At 42.0% G+C, this 18,992-nt stretch overlaps 1 protein-coding gene across 5 annotated transcripts in view; it reads right to left on the bottom strand.

Annotated features, from left to right (window-relative positions):
• Nucleotides 1-18,992, bottom strand: part of SYNJ2 (synaptojanin 2) — a 96,981-nt gene that overhangs the window by 9,521 nt on the left and 68,468 nt on the right. For all 5 annotated transcript variants that reach the window (XM_037895056.2, XM_043544258.1, XM_037895057.2 and 2 more), the window contains 10 exons: nt 17,601-17,685; nt 16,623-16,763; nt 12,162-12,354; nt 10,149-10,307; nt 9,741-9,897; nt 7,105-7,222; nt 4,496-4,714; nt 2,890-2,968; nt 1,558-1,726; nt 526-696 (listed from right to left, as the gene is read on the bottom strand). In XM_037895056.2, the coding sequence (XP_037750984.1) occupies nt 526-696; nt 1,558-1,726; nt 2,890-2,968; nt 4,496-4,714; nt 7,105-7,222; nt 9,741-9,897; nt 10,149-10,307; nt 12,162-12,354; nt 16,623-16,763; nt 17,601-17,685 (1,491 nt within the window). The remainder of the gene's footprint in view (nt 1-525; nt 697-1,557; nt 1,727-2,889; nt 2,969-4,495; nt 4,715-7,104; nt 7,223-9,740; nt 9,898-10,148; nt 10,308-12,161; nt 12,355-16,622; nt 16,764-17,600; nt 17,686-18,992) is intronic.

Raw genomic sequence — 18,992 nt, 5'->3', positions numbered from 1 at the left:
GCAAGTTTCCGGAGAGTTCAGATTCCACTGCCACCAATGCCTATGGTTTTAAAGCCTGAATCAAAGTCCATCGAAGTCAGTGGGAGTCTTTCCATTGACTTCACGGACGAGGCCTCACTGACAAGAACAAAGTAAGGACTACTCTGTATTGTGTGCGCTGGTGCTATGTGATGCGAGATAGATAAGGAGAGTTACTGCTATTTCTTATGATTTATAATACGTACACACACGCACCTCTCTTAGGCACAACTATCCTGCCCTGAACAAAACAGCGTAAAGGCAGGGTTACGCTTAATTACTTGTTTATTTTTTGTATGGCAGTAGCATTCAGAGGCTCCAGTCATGGATCCTAGGCCCCTCTGCACAAGGCACTCTTATGAACCAGAATAAAAATCTGGTCCCTGTCCTGCAAAGCTTACAATCTACATATAAGCCAAGAGAGAACACGTGAACACAACAAACAGCCAAGAGACGCATAAGGAAACAAGCTTTAAGGCCTTCCTTTAAAGAAGCCATGTAACTTACCTTTATATGGATGTGGGTTTCCTCCAGTAAGCAGTGGAGATTTGCTTGAAGTTACTGTGGGTGCAACCGTAAAATATTCAGGACCCTCAGGTAAGCCTTCTGTCATCTCTGCTACCGGGTGCTGAGGCAGCATGTCATCCAAATAATCATCCTCATCATCTAGTATATCACCTGAAACAAAATATTTGAAAATGCAGACAGACATTGTCAGAAAACACGTTCTCTTCTCGCTCCCATTTTCTATACAGGTTATTTTGTTAGGCAAAATTTTTGTTGATTCCATGTGTTTTAGGATTGCTTTTTTGATCAGGTGTTCTCAAACTTTTTTTGCTGGGACCCCTTTGAAAATATTTCAGGCTGTGATGACCTCCCACCACCCAAAAAAGTGATAGCAAATTATTGTACATACTCATAGGTGCATACTCATGGTGTCGCTACCCTTACGTCTGCACTGCTGCTGGCACTGCCTTCAGAGCTGGGTGGCCGGAGAGCGGCAGCTGCTGGCCAGGTGCCCAGCTCTGAAGGCAGTGCCACTGTCAACAGCAGCAGAGAAGTAAGGGTGGCATGGTATGGTACTGCCACCCTTACTTCCGTGCTGTTGCTAATGATGGCGCTGCCTTCAGAACTAGGTGGCCAGAGAGCAGTGGCTGCTGTATCCCCCACAACTCCTCTTTCCCCCAGCGACATTGTTGTGATCTCACGACCCCCGTACCATAGCCTTGCAACTCCCTTTTTGGTTGGGACCCCCAGTTTGAGAAACACTGATATAGATAATTTTAATGTATTATGACTGTGATAGTGTATTTTTTTAGTACTGAGCAGGTACGGATAGTTGATAGTCAATGGGGCTCTGCATGAGAACTGGGGTCTACCTGAGTAGTTCACAGTGCCAGATCAGGGCTCTGTTTACAAACCTGTTTCTAAGAATTGTTTTATTACAAACTAAGATAGTGATCACATGCAGATATCTACCCTCTCCCCACAGTGAACAAAGCAAATTCTCATAGTTCAGCCTAGAGTTGTGCTACTAACCTTCTGATTCATAGTCCAAACTTGAAAAATCAAAGTTTTCCTCCAGCAGACAGGAGTTTGCTGTGGGTGACATGGGTGCAATGCTCTCCCGTTTTCGAGCAATTTCCTCCTGAAAGCCCTTCAGCCAATCCTTAGTCTTAGGCCGGATATTCACTGCTCTGCCTTTGACCTAGAGTCATGAAAGAATTGTTTTCCCTTTGTTAAGAAAATGAGAATAGTGCCCCAACAGGCTGAGTAAATGCAGATGTTCCATCTGACAAATGCTTCAGAAATCTAGATGGCATCAGATTCATTTCAGAAGTTCAGTGACAAGGAAATACTCTTCCTAGTACCATCACGGGGGAAAAAAAACCCAGAATTAATCCTTTGGATGTAACAATACTCCAGGTATTGACTGAACAATTCTGCTGCTCTTATTGGGCTTGTTTATGTTGTGGCTTCCTTTCTTCAAAGTTTTCATACTGAAATTAGCCTTGTAGTTCTTGGTTACTCAATTCTGCACTCAACAGTCATTTGCTATTGGAGAGAAATGGTAAAATATCACAGCAATTATGCTGTATAATTTTTAAAATGATGACAATCATAATAATTAGGGGTGGTATTTTCAAAAGTGCCTTAGTGACTTAAGAGCATATGGAATATGTACTCGTAAATCACTTAGGCCAGTGGCTCTCAACCTTTCCAGACTACTGTACCCCTTTCAGGAGTCTGATTTGTCTTGCATACCCTAAGTTTCACCTCACTTAAAACTTCTTGTTTACAAAATCAGACATAGAAATACAAGTATCACAGCACACTGTGACTGAAAAATTGCTTACGTTCCCATTTTTGCCATATAATTCAATTGGAATATGAATATTGTACTTACATTTTAGTGTATAATACATAGAGCAGTACGTGTACCCTTGGTTGAGAACCACTGACTTAGCCATTTTGAAGAATCACACCAGCGCTCTAGCAGCCTGATATCTAACCATAAAGCAGGCCCCAAATTGCCTCCCCAAACAAACAATCATGACTTTGATCCATGTGAGAAACATACCTTAAAGCAGAGTAGAACCTTAGCTGCTGATATATTTTGCATTACTGCACATGTTGGCACCATTACGCATGTTCCAGTTCCAGAGCTCTGTTTAGAAGCTCCTGAAGAAGCAATACCTGCCTTCCTTATATGGGCAGGCCTTAGAAGTGATCATTGTGGGTATTCAGCTTCTTTGAAAAATCAGGCCATAGATTCAGGTGCCTACATATGGACTTAGGTATCTAACCTAAGCTACCCATTTTTGAAAAGTTTGGTGTGCATTCACTAAAATAAACCGGAGATGGTTTTACCTTGCTACCATCCATATCCAGAACACTGAGAGCTGACCTGCTGTCTGCAAATGTTACCATCATCTGACCTCGATTGATCCTAGTAAGAACAGAGAGACGAGACAACTGTACAGTTTGCTGTCCACAAGGAAATAGTAGGACTAAATGGTGACTATAGTAATTCTGCAATTTTTCATTTAGCTCTTTCAATAACACAATTACTAACAAGTGTTTTTGTGACAGGTGGGACCAAGCATCCCAGCACTGACTCTCCCTCACCACCCGTCCTCCCTCATGTGGCCCCACCAGAGTGGACGCTACTGGGGTTGTCCTCAAAGCAACAGTTCATCCCGCTGAGCAGAGGTTAAGAAAATGTTGCACACCTTCCTGCATCCAAAGTATTTCCCCCATCCCCGTGTAACACACCTCTCCCCTTCCATGTACCCGCTTCATCTGCTCTGTGTGAACTCTGCACAAAAGCTGCCTCTCAGAGGGCACACAACCTCCTCAAAGGCTACTACTCTGTCCTACAGCAAGCTCCAAAGGGGCGTGAAAAAAGCAAAGCACATTTCTTTCATGCTCCTCTCAGCAGCCATGGAATGCTCCAAACCTTCATAAACCATGCGGTGGTGGGGTCCTAGGGCTGCTCCTGAACCCATATCCCCTACTTAGTAGTATGGAGGGCTAGACAGAGAGAGCCAAGCTGACAGTATTTAGCAAAACAATCTCCTAAAATAAGTAGGTCAAATGCCTCGTAATTGATTTGTTGGTCTTGCTGTCAAGTCACAACTACTGCCACAAAGAAGTTAGATTCCAGGAGGAAGCAGCAGGCATAGCAGCATTTTGTGGCCAGGCACAACTTCGGATGTATGCCCCAGCGGAACAGTCTAACATCACTCCCATTTCAGTGGCACGCTCGGTTCTGCTAGCCCTTTTCCCACTTTGGACAGGTACTTTTGATGCTGTTGTTTTCTTCCACTCATGGTAATGTAAATCAGATAATGCCAAGCTGTGCTTGTTTTCTTCAACACAGAAGTACCGTAGCTACCAGGAGGCCCAAAATAACTCAACTGGAAGGAAACAAAACTCCTCCAACAGGGCTTAGAACTAAACACCCTCCCTCGCACTCAGTAGGTCCAGGAATGACAAAAGAGCCTGAGCCCCCAAGGGGATAGGCTAGAGGCTCTAAAATCCAAAAGAGGTGGAGTCACTCAGGAGAGCCAAATAGGTGTGAAAGATTGCCAAGGAAGGCAGACTGTCTCAGTCACAGGAATGGGAGGCACAAATTAGAAGTACTGCAAATTGAGGCAACACCCAGTGCATTAGGATAAAAGGGCTGAGCCTGAGCAAGGTGAAGAGCTGGCCCCAGGAGGCACACTCAGGGCGAAGCCTCTGACCTGAAGCACTGCATACCCTTCTCCCCCACATAGCCAAGGAACCTGTTAGGATATTTCTTTATTTGGATAGAGAGAAATAAAACATAAGTGCTAATAATTTCTAATCATTAATGCAATCCGAATGCAATATGTTACAGTCTAAAACGGTTATTCCTATTCCACACAGTTAATGCATTTTAATTAGGATTTTTTAAAAAATAGATTGCATGTGTCAAGAAATCAACATTTACCTGACAAGAACAATGGTGCCATAATTCTCAAATATTTGCATAAGCTCAGTCCGCAAGTCCTCGGGAAATTCGTTTTTCTCTTCAGGGGTTGGTGACTGGAGATTTACCATTACGGTGGCATCCAGTGGTCCCTGGAACGATGAAACTTCCTGGAAAACGCTTTCGCGGGCAGCCACGTTAACTTCCTGGACTTCCACTTCTACAATAGCTAACACGGGCCTAGATTTTATACACACACACAAACATTGCTTTCATGTTATCTAAAATCACTCTCAAATAATAGGACATGCAAAAGATTGGTTGTCTGAAAGCAAGAATCTATTTTTAGATGTATTTCTGAAGCACCTTTCATCCCGGGATCTCACAGCACTTTGCAGATATTTTAATTAAGCCTAACAATACCCCTTTGAAGTAAATAACTGTAATACCCATTTTACACATAGGGTATGTCTACACGGCAGCTGGAAACATGTGTCCCTGTTCAGGTAGACAGACGTGTTAGCTTTGCTAGAGCTCGTATGCTAAAAAATAGTAGTGTAGCTGGGGTAGCAGCTTGGGCTAACTACCCAAATACATACCGATGGGGTCTGGCCGGGTTTATACTCAGATGGCTAGCCCGAGCTGCCACCTGTGCTAACCCCAGCTATGTTGCAATTTTTCATGTATTAGCTTGAGCAGAGCTAGTGCATGCCTATCTACCCAAGCTGGGAAGCACGCTCCCAGTGGCAGCGTAGACATCCCCAGAGAGAGAGAGAGAGAGAGAAGTTGAGTAGTGGGCCCAAGGCCACATAATGAGTAAGCAGCACAGCGGGCAACAGAACCCCGGAGTCCGGACTCCTAATTTATTACTCTGTCTACTCCCTCATATAGGGTCTCACAGATTTACCACCACTACATTTAGTGAAAGATAGTGGTGATAATATACTGTAGTAGCAAACATAATAATAATATGAATATAATACTTGGCACTTCCATAGGACCTTCCATCCCAAGATCTCAGAGTGCTTTACTTATATTAATAAATTGTTTCCCAACACCTCTATGAAACAGGGAAGTGTTATTTCCCAAGAGGCATAGTGAGGTTAAGTGGTTTGCCCGAATTCACACAGGATGCCCAAGATAAAGCAGTTTTTCTTCTTGGCTTCTAGTTCTTTTGCCCAGGACTAACAGTGAGAGGACAATGTACCCTTAAGTGTGCAACATGTTTGTGCAGTACAGACAATGATTTTCTAAATAGTTATGAATCATCTCTTATGTGTTAGCTCTCTGTGTGTGTCAGATCTACATAAATAGGGGCAAGCTGTCCAAAGGGCTGAGGCTCGGCCTCTGTAGATGCAGTCTGCACCCTCAAGATTGTACTTGCAGATGCATTGAAGGCACTCATTGGACACTTGCATATCTAACCACTTGTCATTGCTACCCGCTATCTGCACTACAGCTGGTTCTGTAATACGCACTACCAGACTGAACAAAAAGACTGAAGGTTGAGATGAAGGGGAGACAGAAATTAAAACAACCCTCTATAGGAAGTGTTAACTATTTCTGAAAACACTGTTGTTGCTTAGTACGTTGCTGGATGTTAGAAGAGATACACTGGAGTTTCTTTTTACAGCACATCCTGGAAAACCCAACGTACTGAGTGTAACTAACAGGTGTTGTTGAAACATGGTTACTGCAGTGGTGGTTGCTGTAACTGGGAGCCAAGGTAAAAGAAGCCTTGCTTCAAATGTTGCATTTTATGATGATTGTGGCAATTACACAGTTAGCTGCAGGAGCCAGTAGTGTCAGTGCGAATGGGCTAGTGCCTTGACATAGAGAAGTGGTTTGTTTGTGAGAAGCATGTTCTTTCATTGCTGGAGAAAGGTGAAACAGCCCTCCAGAGTAACAATGCTGTGAAAAGCACTTTTGTGATTCACTGAACTCTACTCTGAGAAACAAAACAGCATTTCCATAGAGCACCCCAGGATAATTACAGAAGCTATTTTGAAAACAGACAAGCTTTTGAGATACATTTATGAAAGCACTCATAGCATTCATTTTCAGCACAAGTGAAACAATAACAGTGAGCAAAGAAAGTTAATCTGTATAATTTTTCTTTAGGGAGAAGATCTATAATCAACATGGCTGTCTCAGCTTTTGATTTGTTCTCTTCCCCTTTCTCCATAAGTGGGGAGGCTCAATGTGTTTGCATCTCAGAGAAGCTCATTAACATTCACACACCCAGCTCTACACACACCGTTTATGCCGCTAAGGCAACACATCTCGGCTGCCTTCATTCTAGCAGAAGGCTGGGTGGTGCCTGTCAATGCTGCACCTTTAATTGGTTTGAGCTGTCAGAAATGAATGAGGAGAGGCATCAAATCATCCAGCCCTTGCCTCTGCATCTTGTCCAGCCCTTGCTGAAATCATAGTACAGAGGAAAATTAATACAAGGCCCACAGGCATTGCCACCCTTCGGTTTAGAACCATGATGGGGTTAAATGTCAAAGTGCTGAACAGAGAATAAGCATGTCGTGTCCATTAACAATCATTCTTGGCCCTTCCATTGAATATATACTTCAGTGAGCCTCAGTGTAATCAGAGAAAGATAATCTAAGCTAGGACATTACCTGTGATCAGATGCCTGCAGCTCCGCTCTTCCATAATACATCAGGGCACCAGGAGTCCAAGTGTGTTTGACTTTTGTTTCAGCTCTCAGATCACTATCTAGGAGATTGATCTCTCCAGCTATACAGCACAAAAGAGCATTAAAGTTCATAGACTTGTAATAATAATTAAAACTATTTTAACAATCTGCATTTCACAGAACTGTGGTTTTCACCAAAACACATTGTTCCTGAAGCACTCCATCTAAAGGATGGCTTATATCCTTCTAGACCTTGAATGTCCTAATAGAAAACAAAATGTAAAAAGAAGTGCAATCGATAGCACAGATCATTAGAACAAGACAAAATGCAAACCAATAACTTTTCAGAGACCTATATAATTTAGCATCACACACCATCACATTAAAGTATAGCATTTTCCTCCAGGCTGAAAACACCTATATTTTGAAATAACCACATGCAGTTAAGAGACCAGACAGAGGAAATCCTGTATGGCTCTAGCTTCTCTGCTTTCCACATGGTTTTTCTGGGTGACAGGAAGTGTTCAAATCTGGGATAAGAGTGTAGTATAGATTGTTGCTTCCTTAGCAGCTAGTGCCACTCTGGACTCTCCCTTTATGCTAGGGGAGGCCCTGTGCTGCCCTCAGAAACATGAAGAAATGGAGGGAAGCATTGCTAGGCCTGGGGAGAAGGGTTATTTCTCATCTCCAGAGCTCGAGATGAGTTACTGTGGGACATGGTCACTTCTCCTGGCTGCCTCATACTAGCTGTACCATCTCTTCCCTTTGATCTAGGAATTGAATTGTAAACAACCTGCAAGGAATGTCTCCCCACCTCTGCAAACAGCTCTCTGGCCCCAGTATCCTCCACTGTCTAGAACAGAAATGGAAGTTGGACTATTCGGCAGATCAGCAGTAGAGAGAGAGAGAGAGAGAGAAAGAAGGAGAGGAAGATTTGCCACCAAATCAGAAGGGGTAGTGGAGTTTATAGGTGGTGAATGGAACCAGAAGGATTGGGTGGGGCTCAAAGGCAGAAAATGGGGAGGGGGAGAAGATGGATCTCCTAGCTGTGTTACCACTTGGGCTAGCTCTGGAAGGTCTGTAAGTACAGGAGAAAGGTTTCACTTATTTGTTACTTTCTTCTGATATATGGTGGGCTCTTGCAGCCCTGCTAGATCATCCCATCTACAATGTCTGCTCAGCCAGCTGAAGTCCTCTCTGGGGCCACTTGAAAGAAGAATTGAGAGAGAAAGGGAAATTTATTGAATAGCTGGGGATATTTTTTTAGCTGAAAAGATGCAATGGAATTACTGGATAGTCTGCAACAATCATAAAGCAGTTGGGAAATATGGGGAGAGTTATTCAACTTCTGCATGCATTTAGAACAATGGCAGACCTGCTACAAACATGAAAAAATGACAAAAGTTGTAGAAACGTGAAAAAAACGGAAAGGGTGAGAGGTAGATTCTTAAGGGAGGATTTTTAGGCTAACTGTGGTCTACAAGGTGGAAGGGGAAAAAATTGGGTCAATTATTGAGCAGCCAGAAGTGGAGAGAGGGTGCCTCTGCTAACTGTGAGAAGTGTAGGGAGGAGATACCAGCACTTTTATCCTCCCATCCAAGTGTTATTTTCTTCTTGGTTATTCAGCTGGGATATTTCGATTATCTACAGCAACACAAACCCCTCTATTCCTGTGTGTAGGACCCTACTGGCTTAGAAGAACTGCAGCCCTACCAATATTTGAGCTTATTTCTCACACAAACTGAAGTTCACCTATTGTTATCCCCTGCATCTCATCCCTTCTACGGTTTTATTGCTTTGTAAGCTCATGCCTCTATTTACTGGTCATGATCCTCTTTTTACTACACCATCAGATTTTAAAATCAATATGAGATTATTTATGTTACATTGACATCCTCTCTGGAAACCCTCACTTTCCTTCATGGTATTTATACTGAGGCAGTCCACGGGATGACCCTTGTATCTTAAGAGGTAAATTCAAATTTGTATGCATGGATCAGATAATTTCTCATGTAACTCTTCACTTTGCATGCGTAAGTGCAGTTTTTACACACACTAATGGATGACATGCAAATTCAGAGACTGGTATGGAAATATGGCTCTGGCGGCAAAAAGTTTTTTTTTTTTAAAAACTGTCCTAGTATTTTATAGCTTTTAACTTACAGATAAAGTAATGCATTGCACTTCCGTAGCACTTTCCATTCAAGGATCTCAAAGCATTTTACAAGTATGAATTAATAAAACCTCACAACATTCAGTATTATCATTCCCTAATAACATCTGAGGAAACCAAGGCACAAGGCTCAGATCCTTATTGAAATCAATAACAACAGGAGCAGGAGTAGGCTGTAGCTAAGTGACTTGATCAGGTTTCAAACGTGACTTCTATGTTCATGAAAGCAGTCCCACTGAAACCAAAGGGAGTACCACCATGAGTAAGGTAATCACAGTTTCACCCAGACTAAAGGCCAGATCCAGGTATAGAACCTAGAATCCCAGACTGTCCACCTTCTTCTCTAACCACTAGACCAAATTCCATCCCTTGGATCCAGTGAGATCTGACTGACAGGCATCATTATTTAAAATGAGAAATGCAAAAACGAGAAAGACCCTACACACCTGTTTTATCAAATGAAAGCTTCTTTCTCCACCAAAGCACTCGGTCAGTCCAAGCAGGGGTTCTGCACTTATCGCTTGTATCATAAGCCTCTGAGCCAACGTCATATTTATATGTTGGTCCAAAATGAATAGTGCCTTCATGAAAGTCTTTAAAAATCTATTAAAATAAATATCATTTCTTCAATCAGCTAAATTCCTGCTTATGAAGGTTTCATAGTCACATATTCACTTTTATTAGTATAATCACACTTTGATTTTTTTTTTAAATGAACATACCCATAGAAACGCATTTCTGAAAATGCCCTCATTTTCATTCTTTCTTAAAGGCAATTAAAGTTTGGATCAAAATATGGGTGTTCTGGAAAACGGCTATTTTAAATTTGGAGCAAATGGGATAAATCCCCTTACTTTTCCACTGGATTTCTGCTGCTGTAGTTGATCAAATTCCAGGAGTCTTTTCCAGTCTTGTCGTTTAAGAAAATAAAAGACTTCTTCATATGTCAGATCAATGCGATAGTTAAAATCACCACACCAGAACACATAGTCATGTGAGAACACATTCCTCCCCTGGTTAGAAGATACAGAATTTAAGACAATTTAAAATGATACATTTTAATCAACTGAGTTTTAAAACTCAGTCTCCCTGGAATACTATATTTTGGACTTGTTTACGAGGTTTTAATTGCTAAATCCAGTGCAGACTAAAAAAGCGGTCTCTACATTTCTTTCTGCATCCCACAGTTATTTAGTCACAATTTTACATCCATAATTTAGATATCTTAATTCTGGCACAGTCAAGGACTTATATGCCCTGCATGATCTAAACTGCAGCCACAAAATGCTCTTGCTATTGTATGCACCCGCAAAAACAGAGGCTTCAGTCAAGACCAGGCTGAAAATTTGCCCCTACAACTGCATAGCACATTTCTGTAAATGTAAAGTAATAATATTATTAACAGAGATTCATTCCAATGTTTAAGCTTCACGTGTTATGCTACAGATAACTGCACTTTCAAAAAATAAGCTCTAAACCTCTGAACACAGGGATTCATAAAGGAAACACTTCAGACCTAACATGGCTGTTACTCTGAAACTTCAGACCTGTATCTCTAGCATCACTAGAGGGCACTGTTAATATATATTACACACACACACACAAAGTATACACCAATATAGTAAACTTACAGGATATAAAATAGTTAATGAGCTATTGGAAGTAAGGACTGCTATACGCATGATTTTATGTCCATTTAGAATGAATATTCTATGCAGGTCTTCAATACTGGGACTATTATTTCTAACATAAATGGAAACTGATTAATATGCTATATGTGTCAAGCCTCTAAACCCTGGAAACAACAGGGAGTTAAATTTTATGCTCTTCAACCTAAATGCCATTCTTTGCTGACTTAACAGAATAAATGAACACATCATAAACTGGTCCTTTCGTTCCCTGGCTTACAGGCTCTCTGGAGAAGTCTGAAAGAAATGGCAGCTGTGGAAATCTAACGCAGCCAACACCATTAAGGCAAGCACAGGAACAAAGCCACAAAAACCCTACAGGGCCACTTGCTGGCCTTAAAAAGAGACAACTGAGAGGTGATCAACAGAATACCATCCAAAAGATATCATATCTGATATAAATACAGAGGAAAGGGATCTCAGAATGTCTGTTTGCGCCACATTCTGATAAAGATAAAAATTAAGTGCGCTTGTTGGTCTTGGGAAATGGGACTCTAGGGGAAGTGTAGAGAGAAAGGATGAAGAAAAGCAGGAGGCATGTAGGCTGTGTGCAGGAGACTGAGAAGTTGTGGCATGTCACAATCAAAGAGAAGGAGTAGCTGGAGTATGACACACTCTGGGTATGCTCTGATAGAAAATGGTCTTTTAGGGACTCTTGCTAACTAATTCAAATTAGAGCAGCCCCAGAGTGAACTAATCTGTTCTGGGTCTGAGCAGAGAACCAGGGAGCCATTACTGTCTCTGTGATGCCACCACACCTGGTTCTTAAAGCGTAATCTTGGCAAACTGGACAATCTGGTCCACAATGCATAAAGTTTTCAATCTGTGAATCAGGTGGGTGTGATAGTGAGTGATGAAGCATTATGATGGTGGGAAACTGGTTATATCCCTTCATTGTTCACATTCAGGCATTCTAACATTTGGGTTATTTAAAGGTGTAGAATTTTTGTAAAGAAAGTATCATTTGTTTTTGGGTTAGCTGGTCTCCATGGAAATATGCTTTCAACCTTACTTTATTTTTTAAGTTCTTTTGTGTGAATACTCTATGACTTTGAATTGCCTCCCGTGCTGACCTGCCAGGTAGTATAGATTGCTACTGACTCTCACAATTAAAAATTTAAGGATATAATTTTCACTCCCATTCACAACATTTCTGTCTGAGACATCCTAAATACTTACCATTGGGAAGCTGAGTTTCTGTGTAATCTCTTTATAATCTTCATTCCTCTCTTTCACTTGAGACTGACCAGCTGTCAAGTGACTGCATATGAAGCAAAAACTGGTACTGTGGAACTGGAAACGGATGCCTACTGCGCCTTTATTCCCAGCTTTCCCTCTCATCCCGGTTTTCACTGTGTCTATTGCTACATCCCTGGACCAAAAAAAAAAAAAGGTGGGGGTGGGGGGGAGAGAGAAAAAAAAAAATCAATCAGTCATTACTGGAAAGTGGAAAGGAAAACCCCATCTTATTTAGAATGATGCTTTTATTTTCCCTCCAGTTATTAAATACAAGAATGAGCAGAGATTCATGTTGTTCAATGGATCTCTTAGGGTCTTTTGCTGCAACATTACTATTGGCCGTATAGGTGTTCTAATGTTTCAGATTACCAGTTAAAAAACAATAATACAGTAATAAAACAATCAAGTGAAATAACTTTGTCCTTGGGCCACCCCTCTTGGCATCCTTTCCAAACTACTCAGCATTCTTTGCATGAAAACATATCTGTACCTTTTGTAACTTATATGAGGTTTACTTTTGATGTTTGTCTTTATCAAAAAAATTCCGTTGAAGTAGTGACAATAATTAAGGGTCACTTTTTACTCCCTTTTATTTTCCATTCTGCTGACATGAATCTGCTGACAGCTGGTTATCTACTGAAGTGGCATTTCCATACCATGAAATGCAACTTTTGTAGTGGAGAGCGGGCTACATCTCTGGTGTATCAATGCAAATATCAAAGCATACAGATTATAAAATCTGTATTTATCAAACTAGTTGATTGTTAGAAACAAATACTCAGACCTTGAGCACTGAAATGGCATCAGTTTTGATAACAAATTGCCTGTTGCATCCATATTATTAATTACATGGTATTTCAATTACATCTTAGCAATTAACATATCATTGTTTTACATTATATTACAACTTGGCAAAACAAACCACCTGTTAGCAGAGTAATTACTCCCAGATAGCCAGTCTATTTTGAGAATAATGCACGCCTGTCTTTTCAGATAAGCAAATGGTGAGATCATAATTGTAATTGCCCCAGTCCTGTGTTTCTATTGAGAAAATTTCCAGTTACTTTGTACATAAAATCATGAGCACTGGACTAGAATATTTGTGTCCGTTGATGCAGGGCAATATCTGGAGGGGACAAATGTTAGGTCTTTGGTTGACTTTTGGTTACACACATTCTTGGAGGTTCTAGAGGTGTTGGGGGAATTTCATACCACAACCCGTGCTTTGCTTCTCTTTCCTGGCTGGTGAAGGCCAGTGGGGAAATACTAGCTCCTGGGTTGGCTGGTGGGGAACATCAACACCTTCTCTGAGAGAGTTTTGACCATTTTAAGGAATCATGTGTTCCGTCTCTGCTCTAAGAAGCCATCCATTGATGTGCCAACCTATACAACTATTAACTGGAATCTAATCCTCCATTCTTGGTTAAGGTTATAGGAAAGGTTGTGGTGAGACAGCCTCATAGTATCTTGAGCCTCTGAGTTCCTTGACCCATTCACTGTGATATATACTTCAATCACATTCAATCCCATTTTATTCATCTCCTCTTTAAACTAGTCCTAACCTTTTAATCTCCCTTAGCATAGAAACCTTTCTCTGCCTCTGATCATTTTTGTTGTCCTTTTCTAGATTTTTCTTTTTTTTTTTAAACTACAAAATCACGTGGCTAGGATTGGCTGTGTCCATGTATCCTGTAGCAGCCCATTAATATTAAATAATGAAACTCAGCCACTTATTAAAATCAAAACCTTTCAGGACTTTCAATGGGCCACTGCTGTATATCTGAGTGCTAACAGGTTGACAGTTGCAATAGAACCAATCTGTAGAGTAATTCTGCTATTGATCCCTTTTTATTCAAGCTGGAGTACTCAAATTTCACCTAGTAAAAGTTATTCTCCTTCTTTGGACTACTTTTATCAGACAGGTTAGTTAAAAAAAATAAAAAATAAATAAAATAAATTCAGGAATTTAGTCTTTTCCCTTTAGAACGCAGAAGGCTGCAGTAAGGGAACACTAGTGTTACCTGGATTCCATTAGTCTGACTGCAGAGCTAGGTACGACATGAAGACTGCATGGACCTTCATGGTGGATATTTGGCTAGTGAAAGAGAAAGTAAGATAGCCCAGCAGGCTTTGAAACTCTCGAAGGTTTTAGTGACTGAGCAGTGCATTTGGTATGGGGTGGATGGTATTGTTCTAGTCTTCTCTGGGAGATGCCAGTGGGTAGTTCTGGCCAATTACTCCGCTCCCACCCGCATATCCGTAGGCATGCTTCATTCCACTGCACAGGCACTTTCATGCAGGCTCTGTTCTGTTATCCACCTTACCCAATGTGTATGTGAGTCTGCTGAGGTAGACAGGGAGCTGGTTTGGGTTCCCCTGTCATCACTACTGTACACAGAGGTCACACAACTCTGTCTGTCAATTTAGGCCCAGATGCTGTAGTCTATTTGGTTCCACAGCGCTTGGTTGAAATGGAGACTAATGACAGTAAGCTCGCTGAAGCTAAATCTAGAGAAGAAAGGAGTCCAGGTGGCAGAAGCAGCATAAATACACGGTAGGAGAGTTTTCTCATCTTATGACCAACAAGATTATCCACTCTCTAGCCCAAGAGTTTTTGGATTTTAGTGTACTTTGCAGCCCTGATTGCTCCTGGATCTCAGATGTCATCAGTGGCCAAAAGCATATTTTTTCCCAGGTGAATCTGCCTTTTATCTCAGATCTGGACCTTATAACTCCAGGTTGTATTACTACAGCGCTCTCTCCATGAGACTACCCCTGAAGAACACTCCAAAGCTGCAGCTGGTGCAGAGTACCACTAGCTACCTGTTTGGCAGTGTTGGCCACAGGGAGAATATTATGATAGTTCTGCAATGGCGGGGTTGGCTTTCTATTTACTTTAGGGTGCAAGTCAAGGTGTTGGTAGGGATCTACATATGGCTTAGTTCCTGGGTGCCTCAGAGACTGCTCCTCTCCCTTTGTGCTACTACAACAATTGGGGAAGGTGCTCTTAATGGTTACTATAGTTAAAAATCTGAGGTGAAATCTTGGCCCCACTAAAGTCAGTGGAAGTTTTGCCATTGTCTTCAATGGGGCCAGGATTTCATCCTGGGGACTGACGGCAGGACGGTCTATCTAAGGATCTTATACAATCCCCATTACCACAGCACCTGAACGTCACACAATCTTTAATGTATTTGTCCTCACAGCGCCTCCGTGAGGTAGGGCAGTGCTACTATTCCCATTCTACAGAAGGGCAACTGAGTCACAGAGAGAAAGTGACTTGCCCAAGGTGACACAGGAAGCCTGTGGCAAAGTAGAGACTTGAACCCACGCTCCCTTCCTCTATCAAAGGAATGATCTTCTCAGAGGAGAGATCTTGACTCTAGGATTTGCTTCCCCTGTTGGTTCTAGGAACTGCATTAGGCCTATATCTTTTCTCCAGCTTTTGTCTGTGTTGGGGATGGGTGCAGGGAAGCTTAGCGGGGAGAAATTTATAAAGGTGCCCTCGACAATTAGATGGCTCACTCCTAGTGAAAGTCAAAGGGAGCAAGTTGCCTGACTCCAATTTGTGCTTTTGAAAATATCTCCTCCTTGGTCTATTTTTGATGGGAGTCTTCTCCTTTTGCCCAGTTTGGCATCAGTACAGCTTACGTTGTAAAATACTGCACAGATGTCCTAACTTGCTCGTTTCTATTGATTTTATTTAAAATAAAGAAATAAAGTAAAATTATTACTTCTCATGTCTGAAGAATTTGTTAGCCAATGAAATTCTGTTTTTAACAGGAATTTTTATCTCTATCCCTAGCCCAACCTCACGTTTACAACTGTATGGGTTAATGAGCTTACACGAAATGAAGAACACATTTCTGCAGCAGGAATTCTCAGCAAAAACCAGGCCTTCACCTCAGGGCCAGATTGAAGAACTTTGGGGCCCTGTGAACTATGGCATTTACGTGTCCCCCACCTTTCCTTCTCCTACAGGTTAGGAAGCTTTGGGATGAGGGTCAGGTACTGCCCCAGAGGGTGGGACAATCTGTGTGTGTGTGGGGGGGGGGGGGGTCAGGTTCTGCCCTGAGGGAGTGAGAGGCCCTGGAGGGGCTGTTAGAGAGTGAACTCACCCTGCACTCAGCTAGCAGCAGTTCCTGTCCCACAGGGCTGGCCCGGCTCCCCACTCCATCTCACTAGTTCTTGCCACAGCATGCTGGCAGAGCCCTCCCTCCCACTCCTTCCTGGCCCATGATTTCTGTGTGTGTAGTTGGTACCCCTGGAGTCAGGCCCCCCACTGAAATGGCGGCACTGGTTCAACTGCACTGTGTGCACATTGATTAATCCAGGCCTGCTTTCCCTGCTCCCAACCCCAGGCCACAGGAAACCATTTGTGAAAACATGACACCCTCGTACCTAATGAAGGGGACGTGATAAGGTCGTACAAAGATGAAGAGACAAACGCCAACAAGCTGTGCCGATGTCAGCAGAATGTACCGGTGAGTCCTGGAAACCGCTTTCTGAAGCTGCTCCCCCCACATCTTCCTATTAGTTGTACTGGAACAAAAACAAACGCTGAATGAATTGAACAGAAACGAAATAATAAAAATCATGTTGAAGCCTCTTTCTTTGCAATGTCTCTTTCCCCTGCTCTTGCAACACGAGGCAGAGAGCAGTAAGGTGAGAGCTAAATGGACTTTAACTGCTTAGGAGGTGACCGGCTACATGTGCTCAATAGTGAATGCACTGCTACTCTCAAGTGATGGTTGGGCAGCCATGTCTGCATAGATTTGACCTTGTAGACCTCCTTATTTTTCTTGTCCTAAAGATCCACTGATACATGCAGATGAATAGCTGACCCACCAACCATGCTACATACTACTGTAGCTTTGCTATTCCTAAAGACGATATCTCAGTGTTAAGCTAGAAGAATCAGCAGTGAAACGCTACATTCCTTGGTTGTTTTTGCCCCTTTCTCCTTGAGTCCTCCTCCAGCCTGTCAAGGAACAAATTTTTTCACATGCATGGACAAGAAAAGTTCATTCCTTACCTCTACTTCCTACCCTAGCAGTACCTTTATGAATACACATACATAAATACTTAAGCACAGATATTGCTCACATTGTAAAATTCCACACATACATTTCAGTTGTGTGTAGAGACTTTGACAGTTTAACATTTCAGCATCAGACAAGGATACTGGGAGCACAGTGCTAAAGTAGGGCCCTGCATTGGCTTAGAAAGCTCAGTGATATGCATTGTATAAAAATGAGAGAGTGCAAGAGAGTGCACATTTGGGCTGGTAACCTTGGCATTTGTTAATGACAAACACATTCCCACACAGAGTGACCATATGCAGGTGAATGTACAAAGCACAGCTCTGTTTTCACCTACCTGGTATTTACAATATTCCCTGCATTTAGTTCCACCATCTCTTCAAATCCCACAGCAAACATGTCAGGAGGGCAGCTCTCATCGTCTGCGTGGAGAGGAACAAAAGTCATTCAAGACTTACCACTTTATTTGTTGTTTTGTTTAATCATTTGCATACTTGACAGAAATTAGAAAAAGAGAAGTCCTATAGTTAATCTTGTGCATCCTCTGCCAAGTTATATAATTATAGCTCTTTTAATCTATCTTTAGAAAGCAACCCTTGAAGTTCCTTTTATCATTTTTCTGCTTGTCTCCTTATGGTTTGTCTGCATCTTTCTGGTAGGAAGGAGCCCAGAACAAAGCACTTTATTCTAGGTGTGGCCTCAGCAATGTTGTTTAGAGGGAGATCCTCTCTTCCCAGATCTAAGATATGATGCCACTGTGTACAAAACCCAAAACTCACAATGGTTTGCCCCATCCCATCCAGTCACATTGAAATCTCATACCCAGTATGCGGTCCAATATCTCAACGTCTGTTTTTGACACAGATAATTTATCTAGCTGCAACTATTGTCCAGTACCAGCATGTTTCTTCCTCCCCACCCATGCCCCCAGGTAAGATTTTCCACTACTTTGAGGAAGTCTTGGAGGTTCCTTGCTAACTTTCTTCCCTGTCTTCTTCAACAACATACACCATGGGTTGTAGCTGCTTACCAATGAAGAAATGTATCTTGTCAACAGTGCTCCTTAGACCAACTGGTACAGGAGTTGGGGGGAGGTGTCACTGATGGGCAACCCACCTAGGTGTGAGCATGCTCCTTGGAGAGGACTCAGACAATCAGACACTGATCTCTCATGGGGCGGCACAAAACTACATCTACATCTGTTTGTTCACCAGGTTTGCCTTACATCTAAAGGGTTTTCATTATTATTCACCAGACAACAAGAACTTCACTCAGCCCTTAGGGCTACACAGAAGAATACTGTAGGAGCCTAAATCAGGTTTGCTCACAAATTAAGAATAAGAAAAGCAGAAAAGTGCACATGCAAAAATAGTAACTGCATATTTCACATGCATAATTTTGACACCCATTTTTGAAAATTTAGCCATTAATGTAGATTATTAAAACAGCTGACTGCATGAGGTGGCTGACTTCATTGTCAGTAAGTATGTCTAATGTGCATGAACAGAACACATTCAGCATAATGTTGTTAATCTCCTACTTCCTGGGCCTTCTGAGACTATGGTAGTATGGGCTCAAGAGAAGTAATGCTCACGTTAGACAGCCAGGGATACATGGAATTTATTCATGTATTTGTGTGCTATGCACAGGAATATCTCAGCAATGCCTGCAGAGGATTATGTATTACTCTGTAACCGGGAAAGTAAAGGACAAGCAGTAATTTTAGAAC

The sequence above is a fragment of the Chelonia mydas genome, chromosome 3, assembly GCF_015237465.2.
Source record: "Chelonia mydas isolate rCheMyd1 chromosome 3, rCheMyd1.pri.v2, whole genome shotgun sequence".
Classification (NCBI taxonomy): Eukaryota; Metazoa; Chordata; order Testudines; family Cheloniidae; genus Chelonia; species Chelonia mydas.
Note: the sequence above shows the minus strand (reverse complement) of the source record. Positions and strands in the feature narration are given on the sequence as shown.